This window comes from Coturnix japonica, chromosome 7 (genome assembly GCF_001577835.2).
Source record: "Coturnix japonica isolate 7356 chromosome 7, Coturnix japonica 2.1, whole genome shotgun sequence".
Taxonomy (NCBI): Eukaryota; Metazoa; Chordata; class Aves; order Galliformes; family Phasianidae; genus Coturnix; species Coturnix japonica.
This window is the reverse complement of record NC_029522.1, coordinates 2,379,560-2,398,302: the sequence shown is the minus strand read 5'-3', so window position 1 is coordinate 2,398,302 and position 18,743 is coordinate 2,379,560. Positions and strand designations below refer to the sequence as shown.

At 39.6% G+C, this 18,743-nt stretch overlaps 1 protein-coding gene across 5 annotated transcripts in view; it reads right to left on the bottom strand.

Moving 5' to 3' along the window:
• Positions 1 to 18,743, bottom strand: part of DIP2A (disco interacting protein 2 homolog A) — an 88,921-nt gene that overhangs the window by 49,924 nt on the left and 20,254 nt on the right. For all 5 annotated transcript variants that reach the window (XR_001556310.2, XM_015867746.2, XM_015867743.2 and 2 more), the window contains exons 3-4: positions 6,069 to 6,188; positions 1,455 to 1,574 (exon numbers count right to left, since the gene is read on the bottom strand). Coding sequence is in view for 4 of the 5 variants with exons in the window: in XM_015867746.2 (XP_015723232.1) it covers positions 1,455 to 1,574; positions 6,069 to 6,188 (240 nt within the window). In the remaining variant the exon portion in view is untranslated. The remainder of the gene's footprint in view (positions 1 to 1,454; positions 1,575 to 6,068; positions 6,189 to 18,743) is intronic.

Sequence of the window (18,743 nt, the reverse complement as noted above, 5' to 3'; positions counted from 1 at the left end):
AGGAGACAGGAAAATCTAGCTGTCCTCCCACTCCTTTATCCATCCCAGTGGAGCTTCTGGAAGCCAGCTAATTTTGTGTTATTGAATCTTATGCAGAATAGCAGTGTGTTCTCTTCTTGTCACTATACATCTAATTCCAAATGCACAGTGACTTGGCAAACTATGGGAATGAGACAAGGACAGTGATACTGTATAAAATGCATCACTGATTGTTACATCAGAACTTATTTTGGACAGTGAAAAGAAATACTGCTTTGAAAAACTGCTAACAGAAAATTTAGGGCCTCTCTTTGAAGATTCAACACACAGATGGTCACTTGAATTTTCTTCAGCATTACATTTCATGCAATTCATGACAATTTCCCTGTTTATACATGACCTGTAAGCAAGAAAAATCAAAAGCGTGACAGATACCCTGATGCATTAGTTGCCCTTATGGGCTTTTGAGTACATGCATAGTAGAATGATCTAACAAAAAAGCACTGTAATATCTTAAAGGAAAAATGTAAAGATTTTGGAAGAGCAGATTTAAAACTACAGAGGATAAATACTTCTAACTAATGAAATAATCAAAGGACCCCCACAAGAAAATAAAAACTGTATAACCAGGAAAGAAAAATGGAATTTCCTTTAAACAGTGTGAACGGAAGAAAGAAATGTAGCCCAGGAAGCAAATGAGCAGCATAGCATAGCTGCTCTTTTACAGGAATAAAAAAGAAAATGGATGGAAAAGGGCTCTAGAGGTCAGTGTGTTTCTACACCACAGCCACATTAGGAAGGGAAAGCGCACATTATCACAGCTTCAGAGCTAAGAGAAATGCCTTGTCTTTGTATAAATACTGGCCCTTATACACCAGATAGCAAGACATGTCTGGAGAAAGATTTTCTTCACCTCTAGAGGATTCATTGTGAGCTGACAGAAAGAACACCTATTTACTAAAAAAAAATTAAGAAAACATCCTGATCCCAACTGTCTGATCAGTGACAGCATTTGAACATTTTAAATCACTCACAACTGAAACCATTTGATGAGCATTCAGCAAGCTACTGCAGTAACATAACACTGGCATATTTTTTTAACTCTTAAAAAGAATCTTAGGCAACCCAAAGCAACAAACTTAGAATTCTGACATGATTGCCAAGGTTCTCACTTTCCAAAGGGGACACATTGGATAAAGAATGTATTTCATGCATAAAGGGCAACTGCTCACTCCACTGTGGCTTCCAAAAGTACCTTTGGTAGCTACAGTATTTCTAGATGAAACACTAAAAATCTTGTGGAAAGCATTAAATAAACAATTATAAGTAACACCTGAGTAACAGGAAATGCAGCTATGAATATGGAAGAAGCTCACTGCAATATACATACATCTTGGCAGTACAAACCATTTGCTTTTTATGTTTTGCTAACAAGTGTACCTGGAAAGATTTACATATGTCAACTCAATAGATACCTGGAGGTGTATATGTTTCTACTGAAGAGTGCACAAGAACAGACCGTCTCTTTGAAGGCATAGGCATTTTTCTCTCTTTGTATTTTGCAAGAGCTGCCTGCACTGCTTCAGTGTGGACATCTATATAGGAAACAAACACAAAAGGTTAGGAAATTAAATTCAACCACAATTTCTTTCTAAAAACACATAAAGCACAAATGCCATATTTAACAGCACCAATACAAAATCTGAACTGCACATGAGGGCCCTTATTGCTTTTGTCCTATACTTAGTCCAATTGCTTAGCTCACTTGTGGAACAGGTTCTCAGCCTCAATGACAGACTGAGCAGAAAGGAGAACAGAAAAGGTCCAAAGTTAAATTCCAGTAATGCGGTTTTGCACTCTGAAGCTGCTACAAGTGCGTCAATCAGTTCTGCTACTAATCTTAGTTCTTCAAATAGCAGCAGCTTAAACAATCTGTCCTGTCTGCCTCTAGAAATGGCTGCTGCAAACTACTGTCCCATATGGCTGCATCTCTCTGATAAGGTCTGCCAAAAAATGAAACAGAATATGTTTCAGGATGTACCTTAATTGTGCTATGACATTCAGAGAGCACCAAGATTTATTTTTGACCTGTTTATATGTGTATAGAGTGGAGATGTTGTACCAGCTAATGGACCCTGTGCAACTCTGCAAGCTGATTATTGTTCTGACTGATCATTAGACACTTCTGCAAGCAGCAATAAACTCACTGCTTGTAACCCATACACTTGTTGTTGGAATTGGTTTTCTCTTTATAAACTTCCACCAGATGTTCTTTATGTTTTGTTGTTGTTGTTGCATTTTGCTACTGGAGTTTTGCATTCACTACTGGAACGCTACTTCCCATGTTAAGAAAGCAAGTATGACAGTTAGCAAGGCCAACAGAGCATGGAGCATTGACTGGTGTGGGATCAAGCTCTCTTACACAACAGGAAAACACAATATTCTATGACTGCCACAAAGGTGTCACACCAGCACACCAAACAGAGTTTTTAATCAGCTGGAGCAGACATCTTGTGGCTTGTTCAGTACATTGTACGTTCACTGCAGCAGGACACTCAAAAGGGCACAGCAGTACAGAGCTGGCTATTGCAGGCTGAAGAACAGTTATGAAAAAGAAGTGAAATAGTGGAAAGCAGAGTTGCTGGGAAAGCATCTTCAGATGCCCTAAAGGCTTACCAGCTAACTCATCCGGGTTTATAGCCAAAACCAGGCAGCAAATGGTCTGAAGAGGAGAGAAGGAAGCAGAGTCTTCACAGAAACTGCACATACTCACAGGAGGAAAACAGTAGTGGCAATACACTGGATTAAAGTGTCCTCTGAATTGTGGGGTACATGGCATATAGGGTTGTCAGCCTGCAAAAATGTCTGCAAAGCCTCAGCGTTTCTCACCTTGTCTATCACACCGTCATCATTAAACTCGGAAATGTCAAGTGCTGTTCAGGGAACACTTACATAATTTATTGCCTACATTATTTATTAACAGTATTCCACTGGTGGAAATTTTCAGTTAATATTTACTGCTTGGAGATGATATCTGTGGGTGACAAGGATTATTGTTAATTTACATGGAAGGCAACTCTGGAAAACTACAGAAAACTGTTTTCAGTAGATTTTTATAATCGCTGCAAAAAGAGATTCTGTTCTACAAACACCTGCATTCCACTCTTACCAGTTACTCTTGCAAAGACTTAGAAAAGCTGTTAAGATGCAAAGAAAGGAAAGACTGATATAAAGCGTAGGCTGGAAGGAAATAAAGAAATAAGATTCTTCCCCCCACAAGATCAAAGAACAAATAAGGCACGCAACTGATAGAAGAAGCAGTAGTGGACAAAATTATTGCCTAAACGTTGTGAAAGACAAGAAGCTTTAACATGTGCTAACAGAGTGAAATGTAAAAGGTAACATTTCAGGTTGCTGCTGGTAGTGGACAACATCTTCTTGCAGAAACTACTTTCAACATAGTTAAAACCTCTATGATAAATGGAGACTACTTTGTGAAGCACAACAGTGACTCTTTATGCCAAAGTATTTGGGGCAACAGAGTGAAGCTATTTAAGCAGTGGCTTGTATTTTCCGAGATGTGTTGTCAACATTTCTGTTCATACTTGTACATATGCATAAATATCATAGCAGGAATAGCCATAAAAAACAGCATCAGCAGTGATATAAAGCATTTGAAGATTAGAATCAATCAGATGACTCAATATCTCTTAGAGTCAGAGCACAAACACTTGAAAAATCCTCGTGTTTATCTTTTAGTTTACCTTCTTCATTCAAATACAAAAGAGAGTCACTAATCCAATAAGCCTGAACAATTTCTTCAGTTAAAAGTTACAGGAAAAAGTGTAAACAGTCCAGTCTACTGGCATCTCTACTTACATTTGTTTAGATGGGCACAAGCTAAACATAAATTAAATCAAGCAAATGATTCACTATTTGGTTTGGATATCACTTGAGCATGTTAAGCCTTGTGATATATCACAAAAAGGAAAAAGAAATCCAATTACATATGAAAAAATGACCTTTTTCTGCCCAAGAGTTTAAATGTTGAAGTGAAGAGATCAACATAGGTACAAAGAGGAATATGGAACAGTGATGGGATTCTTCATTGCCCGTAAGTGGAAAAAGATAATCCAAAAAGCCACCCATCAGGCTTTATCTCAGATAGCTGCCCATTAACAGGGATGCCCGAACATTTAATGATCATTCAGAAAAAAAAACGTTAATAGAATGCAAAAATACTGGCTTCACTCATGACCAGTGAGACTGACAGCAGTACTTCAGAGTTACTGAAAGTCACTTTAAGTAGATTTAAATCAACAGTACCATGGAAATATTAGGAAAGGAAGCAGCACTGATAATTAGAACTGATAGACTAATATTTAAAAGCCGTATCTATTAATAAGCAATTATCTAGCCAAACTTGTTTAATAGCCACCTACTGCTACATCCCGCATTGAAAAGCTAAAGAGTCCTATGCTGAATTTCCCCCAAACAGTACCAGCAAAGTATCAGGGTTGTTTGCTCGCTTTCTGTTTGCTCTAAGGTATCCTCTGCACAAACTAAGACCCTTTTGAAGCTGTAAGACAAGAAAAGTAGCAATGTATACAATGTATCTCTATGGATCCTCCCAGCTCATTTGGCTAATAGTTCCCAAGTATTCTCTATTTGTAATTGTGCTCTTCTTGCCAATTTCATTTCTGTTAGTTCAACACAATCAACCTACTTAGTTACTTCCTATCAGGTTCACGACTCACCTTGTAATTTACCTGGAAGCTACTTGTCCAGAATGCCTGGAACAAACTTGTTCATCACGGCTGTAATTCAAACACTAAACCTACTTTCTTAGTATATATTCAGCAGTAAAATTACATTGATGCTGCCCAGGGCCCCATCCAGCCTGGCTCTGGGATGGGGCACCCACAGTTCTGGGCAGCAGAGCCGGCTCCTCACCGCCCTCTGAGCGAAGAATTTCTGCCTAACATCCAAACCTCCCCTCTCTTAGTTGAAAGCCATTACCCCTTGTCAGACCATGTAAAAAATCACTATCCAAAATTTGAAGCTCTCTTTCAGACCAAAAAGGCCACAACAAGGTCTCCCTGAGGCGTTCTCTGCTCAAGTCTGAATAAATCCAACCGCCTCAGTCATACTTCATAGAAATACACCACAAATCTTTCCCAGGAATCCTTATTCTCAGAATAAGGTATCTCATTCATCCTTCAGTTTTTCACAAAGAATCCATAGAGATACATCAACTCGATTTACAATGCAAGTTTTTTTAAACGCCAACATTGTAAATATGATCTGGCACGCATTAGTTACAAAGCAAAGTGACCCAAGAATAACAGCATATTAAGGATACACAGTGCATGTCATTACTTGCACTGTCTATAACCAGCGCTGAGGTGCATAACGACCACGGCAAGCAAAAGTTAGTTATGAGTTCAAATGTATTTATCAGAGAAAAGCTTCCAAACACCTGCTTTTTCTCACTATTGTGACTAGGGATTTCACAGGGAAACAGTGTATTTTGACCACCTGAAAAGCAACAATGGGTACAGGATGTGATGGTGATAACAATATTTTCACAAAGTTTCCAAAACAGGTTAGTCACAGTGGTGTCCATTTAAAATTGATATAGAATATCCATTGTGACATTTCCTTTTCTTGTGCACTTGTTTTAAACCAGGAAATATTTGAAAGTGAGCTGCAGTAAATATAATAATCCTATAACCTTCCTTTAAGAAGCAGCCTAGTCAAACAAACAACAATAACAATAAAAAACAGTGAAAAATACAGAGCCCACATGCTGCAGTCTTTTAAATGCTTAAATAACTGCTCTAGAGACTGGAAACCAGACCAGTAAACAAGAAAAATTTGTTAAGCATGGAGTAAATACACAATAATAAAGAAGTCACAAAGCATGGCTACAATTTCTTCCTCACACACAAAGCTCCTCAAAAAATACTCATTAGCTCTCCCCTTCTTCCAAAATACTCCCAACTTTCTCATTAGAAATATGCACTACTGTGCTGCTAATTCTTTTCAGTTCATACACCTGATGTTTTTGCTACTCATCTGTTACCTACCAGATCGGAAGCGCTCATCCCTTGAGTTCGTGGAATGCGATTTCTGCTGTTTAGACACAACAGCAGTAGCTTGTGAGGTGCCCGGGACTCTGTTCTCTGCTTGCAGGGATGGATCCACACCTGAAATAGGAGTTTTATTTCAATACATATTCAGGTTCTCAGATAAAACAACCGCTTCTCGTGTTTAAAGTCTACTACCACCCTTGACACCTACTTACAAATCAACCGGAGCCCCAAGTCTTAAAAATAGAACTGTCCACCTGCATTTTAAATTCTTCAAAATAAAACCAAATTTGATGTGATTACTGTTTCACTCAGAATATAAAAATCTCTTCTGAACAGAAAAATAGCTTTGCTCCTATCAGTGTACATTTATCATTAGGTGTTGTGTACCCCATTTGGATGGTGGAGAAAAGGGTCATGGAGAAGAGGGAGCGGAACCATAGTCACCCCCAGCTTAACATGAGACAACAAGAGAAACATTACACATATGCTTACAATTACATATCAGACTTGGAGATGCTGAAATTACACAATTAGACAGCTCTACCTTTCAAGTAATACTTGAACCATTCCTTCCAACTCTAAAAATAAGACAGCTAAGTAATATTTAGGAATCCACACGCCTCTTTAATTTACATCCATTTAATAGAACAATTCTAGGAGGAATCATATTTAATAAAAACTCTACAACTAGTGAGTTACTTTAACAAAACCTCTTTTATGTCACTATATTTCTTGTTAGAAAAAAATGAGGGCAACAAAACCCACAGAACAAGTAAGATTTTTGTTTCTGTAAAAGTAACACATTAGTTTGGTTCAGGGGCAGCAGCTGCAATTCTCAGTGACACCTCAAGGCATTCATCAGAGACTGAATGACATGTTACTCTTCCTGTGCTTCTCACCTGAACAGAGTTGGTCACAAACTGTTGCCCAAAAGCAATGACATGAATAAGGTGTGATTGTGAAGTGAGAGATATTTTTCTCTGGTAAGATAGATCTTGCAGATGAGTAGTAAGGAGATGTGATCAGACTTTTCCTTGAGGTGAATACCTGACTGCAACCTTACACATTCCACGTGAAAATCTGCAGGCAATGTATTTGTGTTGACTGAAAACGGGATTAAAAATGTACCAGAAAATGGATGATGTTTGCAGTGATCTTGAAACTTGTTCTCAAATCCCTTTATCAAATGGGAAGCGTGGCTGTGTATTTTTCACTCTTCACAGGTCTGTGTTAGGATGAAACACCAAAATGTGTGACATTATTTGCCATAACTTGAACCTGCCACAATCCAAGTGTCATTTTGAACGCTGCTTATTACTTGTGCATTGCCCCCACGTGGTCTGAGTAGCAGAAACACTCATGACAGAGATGTATCGCAACAGTAGTGCATATACTGATTCAATGTATCTGATACTTGAAGAGTGGTGAAAATGCTTGTGAAATGCATTTTGCATTTCATGCAAACAGAAGTTTTACATAGCCTCAAGTCAAGAATCCATCAAGATCTGTTGATTTACACCCAGTAAATAACTTTGTATTTCACAAAGAAGATTAAAGCAAGTCACCTCCTCAAAGCCTGGGCCAAGAGAAGAACAGATACAAAAAGGTAATGCAATAACCAAGGCAGTAGAAAAGACTACAGGGAAGAACAAGCTAAGGTGGATTTCTCCCTATATACAATACTTCCAAAAAATAACCCAACAGTGAATACATGAGGGAGGACCCGACCCAACAAGGTGCAAATCATCAGCTCCGTTGTGGTTGATCTCATGGTTCTCGTGGGTTGAAGGAGGCAATAAAAGGGGGAAAATGATTTTTTTTGAACCTCCCTTTTCTCCAACACTTACAGGGCAGATTGCTGTGAATTAGCATTAAGGCAGTCAAACAGCGAAAAAACACCAACAAACCTTAGAAGTTCCCTTTAAATTATCATGACATGCAAAATTAGTGGCACTGTTGGAAATCAGGTCTGTTTTTCTTCAACTTAAATCTCTGGGGTTTGTTCCGTTTTTTCAAAGTATGAGTCTTGGCTGACTAGGGACGTCCTGGTGGATTGGAGGCTGGTGAATGTGACGCCCATCTTCAAAAAGGGCCGGAAAGATGATCCTGGCAGCTACAGGCCCATCAGTCTCACCTCGGTGCCCGGGAAGGTTATGGAAAGGATAATCTCAGGTATCATCATGGATCAACTAAAGGTCAGCCAAGGGATCAGGCCTAGTCAGCATGGGTTTATGAACAGTAGATCCTGCCTGACTAACCTGATTTCATTCTATGATAAGGTGACCTGCTTGGTAGATGAAAGCAAGACTGTTGATGTGGTCTACCTGGACTTCAGTAAGGCCTTTGACACTGTCCCCCATAACATTCTGGTAGAGAAGCTGGTAGAGAAGCCAAGTGTTGGGTCCTGCATTTTAGTCACAACAACCCCAGGCAACCCTACAGGCTTTGGGAAGAGTGGCTGGAAAGCTCCCAGATGGAAAGGAACCTTGGTGTGCTGATGGACAGTGGGCTGAATATGAGCCAGCAGTGTGCCCAGGTGGCCAAGAAGGCCAATGGCATCCTGGCCTGTATCAGGAATGGTGTGGTGAGCAGGACCCAGGAAGTCATCCTCCCCTGTACTCGGCATTGGTGAGGTTACACCTCGAGTACTGTGTTCATTTCTGGACAGCTCAGAACAATAAAGTCATGGAGGTACTGGAGCAGGTCCAGAGAAGGGCAAAGAGGCTTGTGAAGGGCTTGGAAAATCAACCCTACGAGGAGAGGCTGAGGGAGCTGTGGCTGTTTAGTCTGGGGAAAAGGAGGCTGAGGGGAGACCTTATCACCCTCTTCCAGTACCTGAAAGGTGCTTACAGTGAGAGTGGGGCAGGTCTCTTCGCACTAGTGACAAGTGACAGGACGAGGGGAAATGGCCTCAAGTTGGGCCAGGGCAAGTTTAGGTTGGATATTAGGAAGAACTTCTTCACAGAAAGGGTACTGAGGTACTGGAATAGGCTCCCCATGGAGGTGGTTGAATCGCCATCCCTGGATGTGTTTAAGAGCCGTTTGGATGTGGTACTCAGGGATATGATTTAGTGTAGGGTTCTTAGAGTTAGGGTACTGGTTAGGCTGCGGTTGGACTTGATGATCTTCAAGGTCTTTTCCAACCTGGGTAATTCTATGATTCTATGATGAGCTGTGAAAAACAGCATTTTGGTAAAAACAGCAGGATGCTGCATCTGACTATCAGTGTACAAAATCACATGCCAGAAAAATCCTGCTTCACAAGCTTGGTGAACTTCTTAATTCATTCTGCTTCTATGCAAATCTCTACCTTAGTCTTCAGCAAAAGCATCTGGATAATTAGGCCACCTCCCTCTGTTTACACCGGAGATCTTTACAAATATAACGTTCAAAGAATTACACATTAATGAAACAGAATCCACTATTACTATAGTTGGCCCATTTTTAACTTAGCTAAAACCAGCAAAAATGAAAAATCAACTCAAAGAAGCCTTAGGTGAACACTTGGTCCAATCAACTGGAACCAAACTGTATTTGTCCATCCACTAACAGTGAAGAGTCAAAGCTACTGGTGACGTTTCTAGTGATTTTACACAAGCAAAAATCGTTTTACTGTAACAGCACTGCACAGTTTCTCATACAAAGACACTTTGCTGGCACTGCTGGGGAAGATGCCCAGCTAAGCACACCTGGAATCAGATATGCAGAGATAAAAATTAGAAAAACAAGTTATAAAACAACAGTACTTGATCAGGGCACACAGTCTGAGTTTGCGGGCTCTCCAGGTTAAAGCACTGCTTTTCTTGTCTGAATAGATTTCAGCACAATGCAGAAATGTTCTCACCTGAATCTGCAGTCACAAAGTACTGAAACTTGAATTCACTTTTATTTTCCCCACTTTCTCTGATGTTCTGAAGTCATGTTCTGAAGTACGTACACTTCTGAAATGCCCAAGAGTATTTCCACAATTACTGCTGGAGTATGTCTGTCTTTGCAGTCATAGAAAACTGCGATTACAAGAGATCTCTGGAGGTCATCTTGTCCAAACCTCTGCTCAGGCCCAGCCACTTCAAGTTCAGGACAGGCTACACAGGGCAGCCATAACCATCAACCCATAGATGGCTCTAATGAACAGCTTCTGTGCTTAATGTTCATAGAATATAGAGTATTCAGAGCTGGAAGAGATCCATAAGGATCAGAGTCCAACTCCTTGCTCCACACAAGGCTATCTAAAAATTAAACTGTATGCCAGAGTACTATCCAAATAATGCTTGAACTCCAGCAATCATATTGATTTTATTAGAATGGTGTTATACTAATGCTAAAGGTAAACGTTTTGTTAACTATTTTGTATGCATACAAGTACAGCTTGTAGAGGGAATACTATGTACCAAAAGCTGTAAGATGGCACTGAAAGTTTGCATTTTAAATAAGTGGAGCTGACTGTTGAAGAGTTCCAGGTGCATTTGAGACTTGCCTTCTCTGAGCTTTGTGCTTGACTTCTAGCAACTACCATCTTCTAGGTGTAAGGCCCTTGTCATTTTAGAGAGTAGGACTGCTTCCACAATGCTCTTTCTGACTTCAGAGCTAACGCCACATAATGATGAAACATCCTTGATACTGTCAATGTGCAGCAGTTGTTATAGCTGCTATTGGAAAAATGGTGGGTTGTTTGCCATCTTTTATAACTGTAATTTATTCTTTGGCCATGAACTCATTCAGGTTTTACTACACTATAGTAGCAACCTCATTAGTGAGATTGTGAAGGCTATTACTACTTGCATAAGATTCTGCTGAGCTTATGAACTTGGGGATAAAGAGGATTTAAACTTCAATTTAGACAGTAATAAAAGTCTCTAGGAAACTTCTTATAAGTGAAAATCTGAGAAGTCACTGCCCTTAACAGGGCACAGGAATGCAAACTTCATAATCTACAAGTGATTGAAATCAAGCTCTAAACACCCTATCTGCAGGAGTATGAACTAGGAAATACAAGACCTTCTAACATATTTTGTGATTATAAACTACAGTAGACGGATGTCTCTTATGTATCATACTTTTGTCTAAGAATAGTAGAATGACAGCTACTTACATAGAATGACAACTGCTTTATCTAGAAAAATGAAATTCAAGTGGACAGTAAGGAACTTGTGGAGGAAAAAAGTCTGGTTTTAAAAGAGTTCTGATAGTATTGATACCTTAAACTGATATTACTTGCATAATTGTCTAGTTTTTTAGTCTGGGATCTAAAACAGCTGCTTTTTACGTAAAATGACATTATGCAGCAGAACTACCTGTAGATATGATATGTAGAGATATAACTACTGTCTGATTCCCTCACCTTATGCTTAAGGGCCAATTTGTAGAAGCCTACTGCTGAAGGCTGTTTAGGACAGCTAAACTTTCATTTCAGTGGCTGCTTTGGCACAAATGCTTGCAATCTGAAAAAAGCTGAGTATGTGGAGCAAGTCTGAGTGACAGTCATGTAGATTAAGTTAAATACACTGTTTAGTTACAAGCGACCTCTTCTGAGAGGGCCTTCAAGACTTAGTTTTTGTTTAGAACTTAGTGTCATAATGCATATGCTACATGAGAAGTTAAAATGTTACATAACTGAGTAAGATCAGAGAACTTGTTCAGTTCCTTTGACTTTGCTCTCTTGCAATAGGTATCTTGTTCAAAAGTGCCTTGCTTTTACAGGGGCTGAGAGGCAAGTCAGAGGTTGAAACTGCTGAACTGAGTCTGTAGGCAGTGTCTTGCTCTGCAGTCTTCACAGATACTGGCAGCTGTAACAGGATACTTAGAACTTACATCTGTCAGTGTATCTTCACTAAATCCAAGTGCATGATCAATATAGATATTTTAATCACAAAAGGCAGACTTTTCTCAAACCACACTGAGGATGTAAACCTTAGTACTACTCTGTACTTAATTGTAGGCAATTAAAACAAACAAAAAAAAACACAGGTTATTTGACTTTTAGTTGCAGACAACTATAAATGTAAAAACATGAGATTATAACAACCTGAAAATTTGGTTTAGCGTCTAAGTTTTATTACATTCAAGAATATACAAAACATACTGAATAGGATAAAACCTACAGGTTTTAGGTTAACAAATATAGATAGTAAATTAACAAGAGGTAAAAAGAAAAGTTCTAAGAGCTTTCAGTAACCCAGTCAAACACAGGACCCAGCCGCAGATACAGGAATGTGTGCATGTAAATTACCACATGCAAACAGAGGCAAATTTTCATCCCACAGGTGGTATTGGTAGTGGGTTTGCCTCTGCTCAGGTGCAACATCTTGTACTTGGATTTATAGAATCTCATAATGTTACTTGTGCCCATTGCTCAGCACTGTCTAGGTCCCTCAGGATGGCATCCTGTCCCTCTGGAGTGTCAACTGCACCCCACAGCTTGGTATCACCAGCAAACTTGCTGAGGGTGCACTTGATCCCACTGTTGATGTCACTGATGAAAGTATTAAAGAGAAGCAGTCTGAGCATTGACCCTCTAGGGGACTCCACTCATCACTCATCTCCATCCAGACATTGAGCCATTGACCACCACTCTCTGGACTCGATTCTGCAGCCACTACACTACATCCAAAGCTTTATCTGATTACTATCCAGAATATGCCTGTGCCTGCAATGCAGTCATCTTGAGTTGCCTCCACGTTCCTGGATACAAATACTGCTTTGTTAGTGTCCGATGTTTTCCTCTAAAGAAAGGGGCTGAAGTTGTACCAACTTTTTGCTGAGTGGTTCTGTTCACAGAAGGATGTCATCCCTACTGAAAAAGCCTACCGTGAGCAGTTATCTGTGGCTGAAATTGCCAGTGCTTGCTTTGAACCAACCAACCAGATGGTAAAATAAGACCCATGTCACGGCAAATATGTGGCTTGCTTTATGTCATACAGAGGTGATGTTGTCTCTTAAGATGTTAGTGCAGCGATCGCTACTATCAACACTAAAACGTACCATTCAGTTTGTGGATTGGTGCCCAACTGGATTCAAGGTACTTTGATAACATCTGAAGTGCTTGATTTTCAAAATATTAGGAATTACAAAATATTTGGAGGTAACAATCATTCTACAGCACTGTAATGTTCCTGCCACTGAACTGCTGACGTTTCAGATTATACTCTTAAGTATAATTCCATGATATTGTAACACAGTTGAAAATTGTAAAGCAAATTACAGAACAGCAATCATAATTTTTTATAGGAACAGGCAATACTGTGTGTCTGAAAATAATTTACAAGCAGGTAGGTACTGAAAACCAATGCCAGTGTTACTGCAAGTCTTCAAAAATCTACGGAGTTCTGTACAGAAGGAATATAGACAAGCCCCAAGCAACTGTAGAAACACTACATTAAGTTACTGAATTCAGTGCCTGTGCATTCAGGACTTGGAAAGACCCAGATTCTTATGCGCTGTTCCAGTAATCTCTTCCTGTCAATAATTTCTTCTGCAGCACTTCCACAATAATTTTTGTGGTTTACACATCTGTCAGAAAATAATCTGCAGGCTAATGTTTGACTGGATCCTGAATTTAGGATTTAGTTAAATATTTTGATGAGAAATATATAAATAATTTTATTTAATTGTTCACAATTGAGGCTACCATTGTTAACAGAAATAAATCTTCAATGCTTCCCACTAATTAAAGAAGTTCTTACTTGTTTTCTTCAAGGTGGGCATTAACCACCAGCCAACTACCAGCCTCCAACTGCGGTGCCAGGTGGTGAAACTGAAAGATTATTTTGTGTTTTTTTGTTTTTCGGTTGGTTGGTTGGGTTTCAATGTGTCTTTCAATGAAAAGGACTGGATACGACTGACTGATGTTAATTAGCAGATGCTTCTCTTCACAGATTTTGTGGTACGCTTTTTCCAGGTGAAACGTCATTTGAGGCAACCTCTACAAAACCTGCTTTGTAATGCTGTAATTTTACACAACCTTACAATGACGATACAGAAAAAAACCCTTCAGTTTTAGTGTAATCTAGCTAAACTGCTTTAGTCACTATTTCTGGTTAAAATTAAAGGGAGGAAGAATATATGTACATGCTTTTAATGTAACAGTTAACTTTTTATTAACTAGAATAGTATGCTGTGGCTGTCATTTTAAAAGGTAAATTTAAGCTAACACACTAGATCTGGTTAATTTGCTGGGTGTTCTACTTTTGTAATTAAAAAAATACCTAAAAAGCACATAGAGATGTACGTGCTGTTTTTACTTTAACAAAGGATAAACTTCTGTCAAATGCCTGTAACAGTTTCTAAGCTTTGACATTTTACTTTCTTAACATGGAATTTCTTTGCATACTAGCAGAAAAAAAGAAACTGATGTCTTTGAATACTTGAAAGCCTGCAATTGAACTCTAAATTACACTTATTGTTGAAAGGGATGCACAAGCATCATCACAACATCAGAAGCAGCTTCAAAACAATCCCCAGAGCCAGGAAACCAGAGTATTATGAAGTACAGAGCTATTAATTCCTTGAACTCAGGTAGTGCCAGCCCAAACACCAGCCCTGTTATTAACCACAAACCAAGCAGGCAGATCTAACTGTAACCAAATGTCTTCTCTCATTGTACAGGTAGGGGAGGATTTGAGGAATCTAGTGATAAAGCAATACAGCCTAGGTCCAACTTAATTTTAACAGCTGATGAGCACTCATATGCACCTAAAAAGCAAAGAGGCCCATAAGTACTCAAACTGCCATTTGAGTACTCTAATGTCTTTCAAAAATCACACACTAAATCAAATCCTATCTTGAACAGGCTCCTCAGCAACACTGCTGAAGTTAAGCCTCAAGATGGGTGAAGAACCAGCATCACTAACAGAATTACCTTATCTTTGTAGAAATAATCTGGATAGGGAGTTGAATCCATCCCTGGAAGCTCGCTGATAAAAGGAGAAAGGTGCTGTTCACTCTGTAGGTATGACAGGCGTTGGGGGGCTCACTCCGTGAATTGCACATTGGGCCACCCAGGAATGGACTATCTACGCCTGACCAATCTAGCGTAGAGATACATGGCTAAACTTATGGAACGTGGTTAAACATAGAATCATACCTGTCTACCACATTTCTGTCAACAAACCTCTACACTCACTGGGAAACTATGAAGCTGACACACTGGCTAGTATCTGGTGGATTGAGGATTCACCATCTGAGAACATCACCTGCTAGTTACATCAGAAGCAAAAGATAATGTGGGCAGCTGCTAAAGCATGGGGGCTGCCCAAATAACTACCTGATATTGCCCAGGCATGCTGAGACTGCAATGCTTACTTCAACATGAGACCAAGACTGCTGCCCAAAACAACAACCCATCTTGCTAGAGGACACAGTCCTCTCCAGCAATGACAGGTCAATTACACTGTGTCACTCCCTTGTCCTGAGGGGGGAGAGATATGCTCTGGCCTGCACTGATACAGCAAAGGGGCTAACTCAGGGCTATCCAGCACTAAGAGCAAATGAGGCATATAACACTAAGGCATTCACCTAGTTGTGAATGCTTAGGATCCAAACTACAGGCAGTGATAATCCAGTAAGACCCCAAACCGGCAATGAAAATAATCTTCTGCTCCCTGTCCCTGAAAATATGATGTTGTCAAGCCGCTATACATCATATATAAAAAGTCATGGCAGTCTGGTGAAGTTCGTCCTGACTGGAAAAGGGAAAACATAACCCTCACTTTCAAGATGTGGAAAAAAAAGAAGGTCCAGGGAACTACAGGTTAGTCAGTGTCACTTCTGTGCCTGACAAGATTATGGATCATCCTGACGGCCCTACTAACGCACATGGAAAATAAAGACTAGAAGATTGGTGGTAACCAACATGGCTTCACCAAGGGTAAGTCATAGATAGTGATAGGACCAGGGAGAATGGCTTTAAACTAAAGGAGGGGGGATTTAGATTAGAGTTTGGGGGGAAGTTTGTTACTGAGAGAGTGGTGAGGTGCTGGAACAGGCAGCCCAGAGAGGCTGTGGATGATCCATCCCTGGAGGTGTTCAAGACCAGGTTGGATGGAGACCTGGGCAGCCTGGGCTGGGGTCAGATCTGAAGGCTGGTGGCTCTGCCTGCGGCAGGGGGTTGGAGCTTAATGATTCTTGAGGTCCTGTTCAATCTAACCCATTCTATGGCTCTACAATATTACTGAATTTGCCTTTAAGTATGAATCTAGCAGACTGTTTACTTGAAGATTACTTTTCCACTAGAAACTTGGGAGAGATGTTTTCTTCAAGGTCACAGCTAAAATGCTTCTACCTTGAGAATAGAAGGAGAAAGGCAAGGGGGAAAAACCACATAGCAAGAGATCAGAGGGACAGTGAGCTCTTGGAACAGTAATATTAGCCAAGATTCAAAAAAAAAAAAAAAAAAAGGGTTTTCATGCCAGGTTGGCAAATATAAGTAGCAGCAAAGGATAGTTCCACAGTGATTCATATTTAATGAAAGGGAATGCAGACTACCTTCAAATCACTGACAGGTCTGTCAGAGCCTCTGAGGGCTGTTTTATCTCCCCTTTAGGTTAAACTATCTTTGAAATGATTACAAGTGTCTGTTACATCAGCAGAGTTCAAGTATAACGGCAAGGTAACTACTGAAAACAAATCTACAGTTGCCAACGTAGCACAGATGAGTACAGTGTAGTATTATTTATTTCACATTCAGCAATCACCCATAAATAGTCCATATCCTGAAAACACATTTTTAACCCTCTAGTAGTAATTACAGCTTCACAGGTAGAAGCTACCTGCTGTTGAAAGCACAGCATTGGGATAGCTCATAATGAGGCCCCTGCTATTAGGATTGGATGGTTTGGTTGGAAGGGGCTGACAAAGACCATCAAGTTCAACTACCTGACTTGATGGTTACTTTGGGGTAATCAAAGCACATCATCAAGGGCATGATCTAAATGCTTTCTGAACATTGACATACATGAGGCATCAACCACTTTGAGAGGAAGTCTGTTCCATTCAGTTAATCACCCAGAGCGAAGTTTATTTGTTCAGCTCACAGATGGACAATTTGTCCAGAAGAATGCTGTGAGGAACAGTATCAAAGACCTTACTAAAATTCAGAGAAATTAAATCCACCACCCTCCCTTCATCTCATCAGCAGCTGTCCTTACTGCAGTAGGAGCTGACATTACTAGAAGACTTTCCCTTCGTGAACCCATATTTCTCATTCTGAGATACAACCCACACACTGGAATATAAAGTGATCCTAAAAAGGAACGCTTTAACAACCAAAAGTCACTTAAAATACAACAGAAAAATGTCACTGAATGTTGGCTACACTGAAAAGTATCTAGGAGAAGAAAGCACAGAATTTGCTTCCTATCAGGACAGCACGCTCCAGGATGCCAGGTGACCAAGTTCCACTGCAAACTCTGCTCATTTGATGGTGTAATTTCTTAATCTCTTTACTCCCTAGCCCCCAGCACATCTCAAGTTAATTTTTGCAAGGTATCTGGTGCCATTCATCATTCTGAAGCTTTGCACAGCAGCATGCCAAGCTGCTTACAGACATAATTAAGCACTTCCTCACAACTTCATTTGAATGTGGGGTGGCAGAGATTGATGAAGTCAGACTGCTGTCAAGGTTTGTTATTATTTAACATTTCTGTTCAAAAATAAAATACTTGGTTGGATCAGTGAAAGATAATACAGTAATACATCATAATCAGTATTTCTCCATAACTACTTTTATGACTTCTCAGTGAAATCTAACATTACTATTTACTCTTCATAACTGCAGGCTTAAGCTTTAAACACGCATCATAACCTTCATAAATTCAACTCCTGAGTACTAACACATTCTATTTAATTGCACAGCTAATTGAAATCATGCTTTGCAGCCATTTCCCTATTTTTATATGTATCAAGCTCTCAGTAGAGTTACTTAACACTGTATAACGATTTGGTTCCCCACAGATTCAGCCACACACTGCATAAGTTACTCAACCCAACAATATGGCAGGACAAATTAAACTTACAGACCTCAAGCCTTATGAAGACATGTCTCTATTTAAGTCTATATTAATTTAACTATGAACTAACTACAGCTACCCATATAAACCTGAACCCTGAGATTACCTCTTTCCAATTCCTAACAAGACAGAATTACCATTTAATACCAAAATCACAAAAAATCCTGCCTGCATTGAAGGGTAATATGGAGGACCTACAGCCTCTCACAGAACAATCAATTCGCTCCTCTCAGTACCAACCGTCTCCCCCCAGTACTCATTGCTGTTTCCAAAACCAACCCACCACTTTTTCCTTCTTTAAAGGAAATATATCAACATGAAGTCCTATCTCAAGGTCTCTAATCATTTCCCATTTCATAAACTTACAGTAAACAAAACATCTCAAACATCTTTCCAGCTGCTCCTTTTTCCACTTCTCTGTCACTCACTAGGAGTTCTGTTTCTTACATTTCCTCAGTAATCTCACAATTCCACCTACCTTTTGTTAAAAACCTTACAAACCAGTAGAACTTTACTGTCAGCAAAAAACTTTGTTAGAAACCAAGTCCAAATAGATAGTGGTGCAATGCATGGGAAACATGAAGTTTTGAGAGATTCAAGTAAGTACAGATGCACAAAGAACATCATAAAATTAACTGGTCATCAACAATGTCTCCTTCACAGA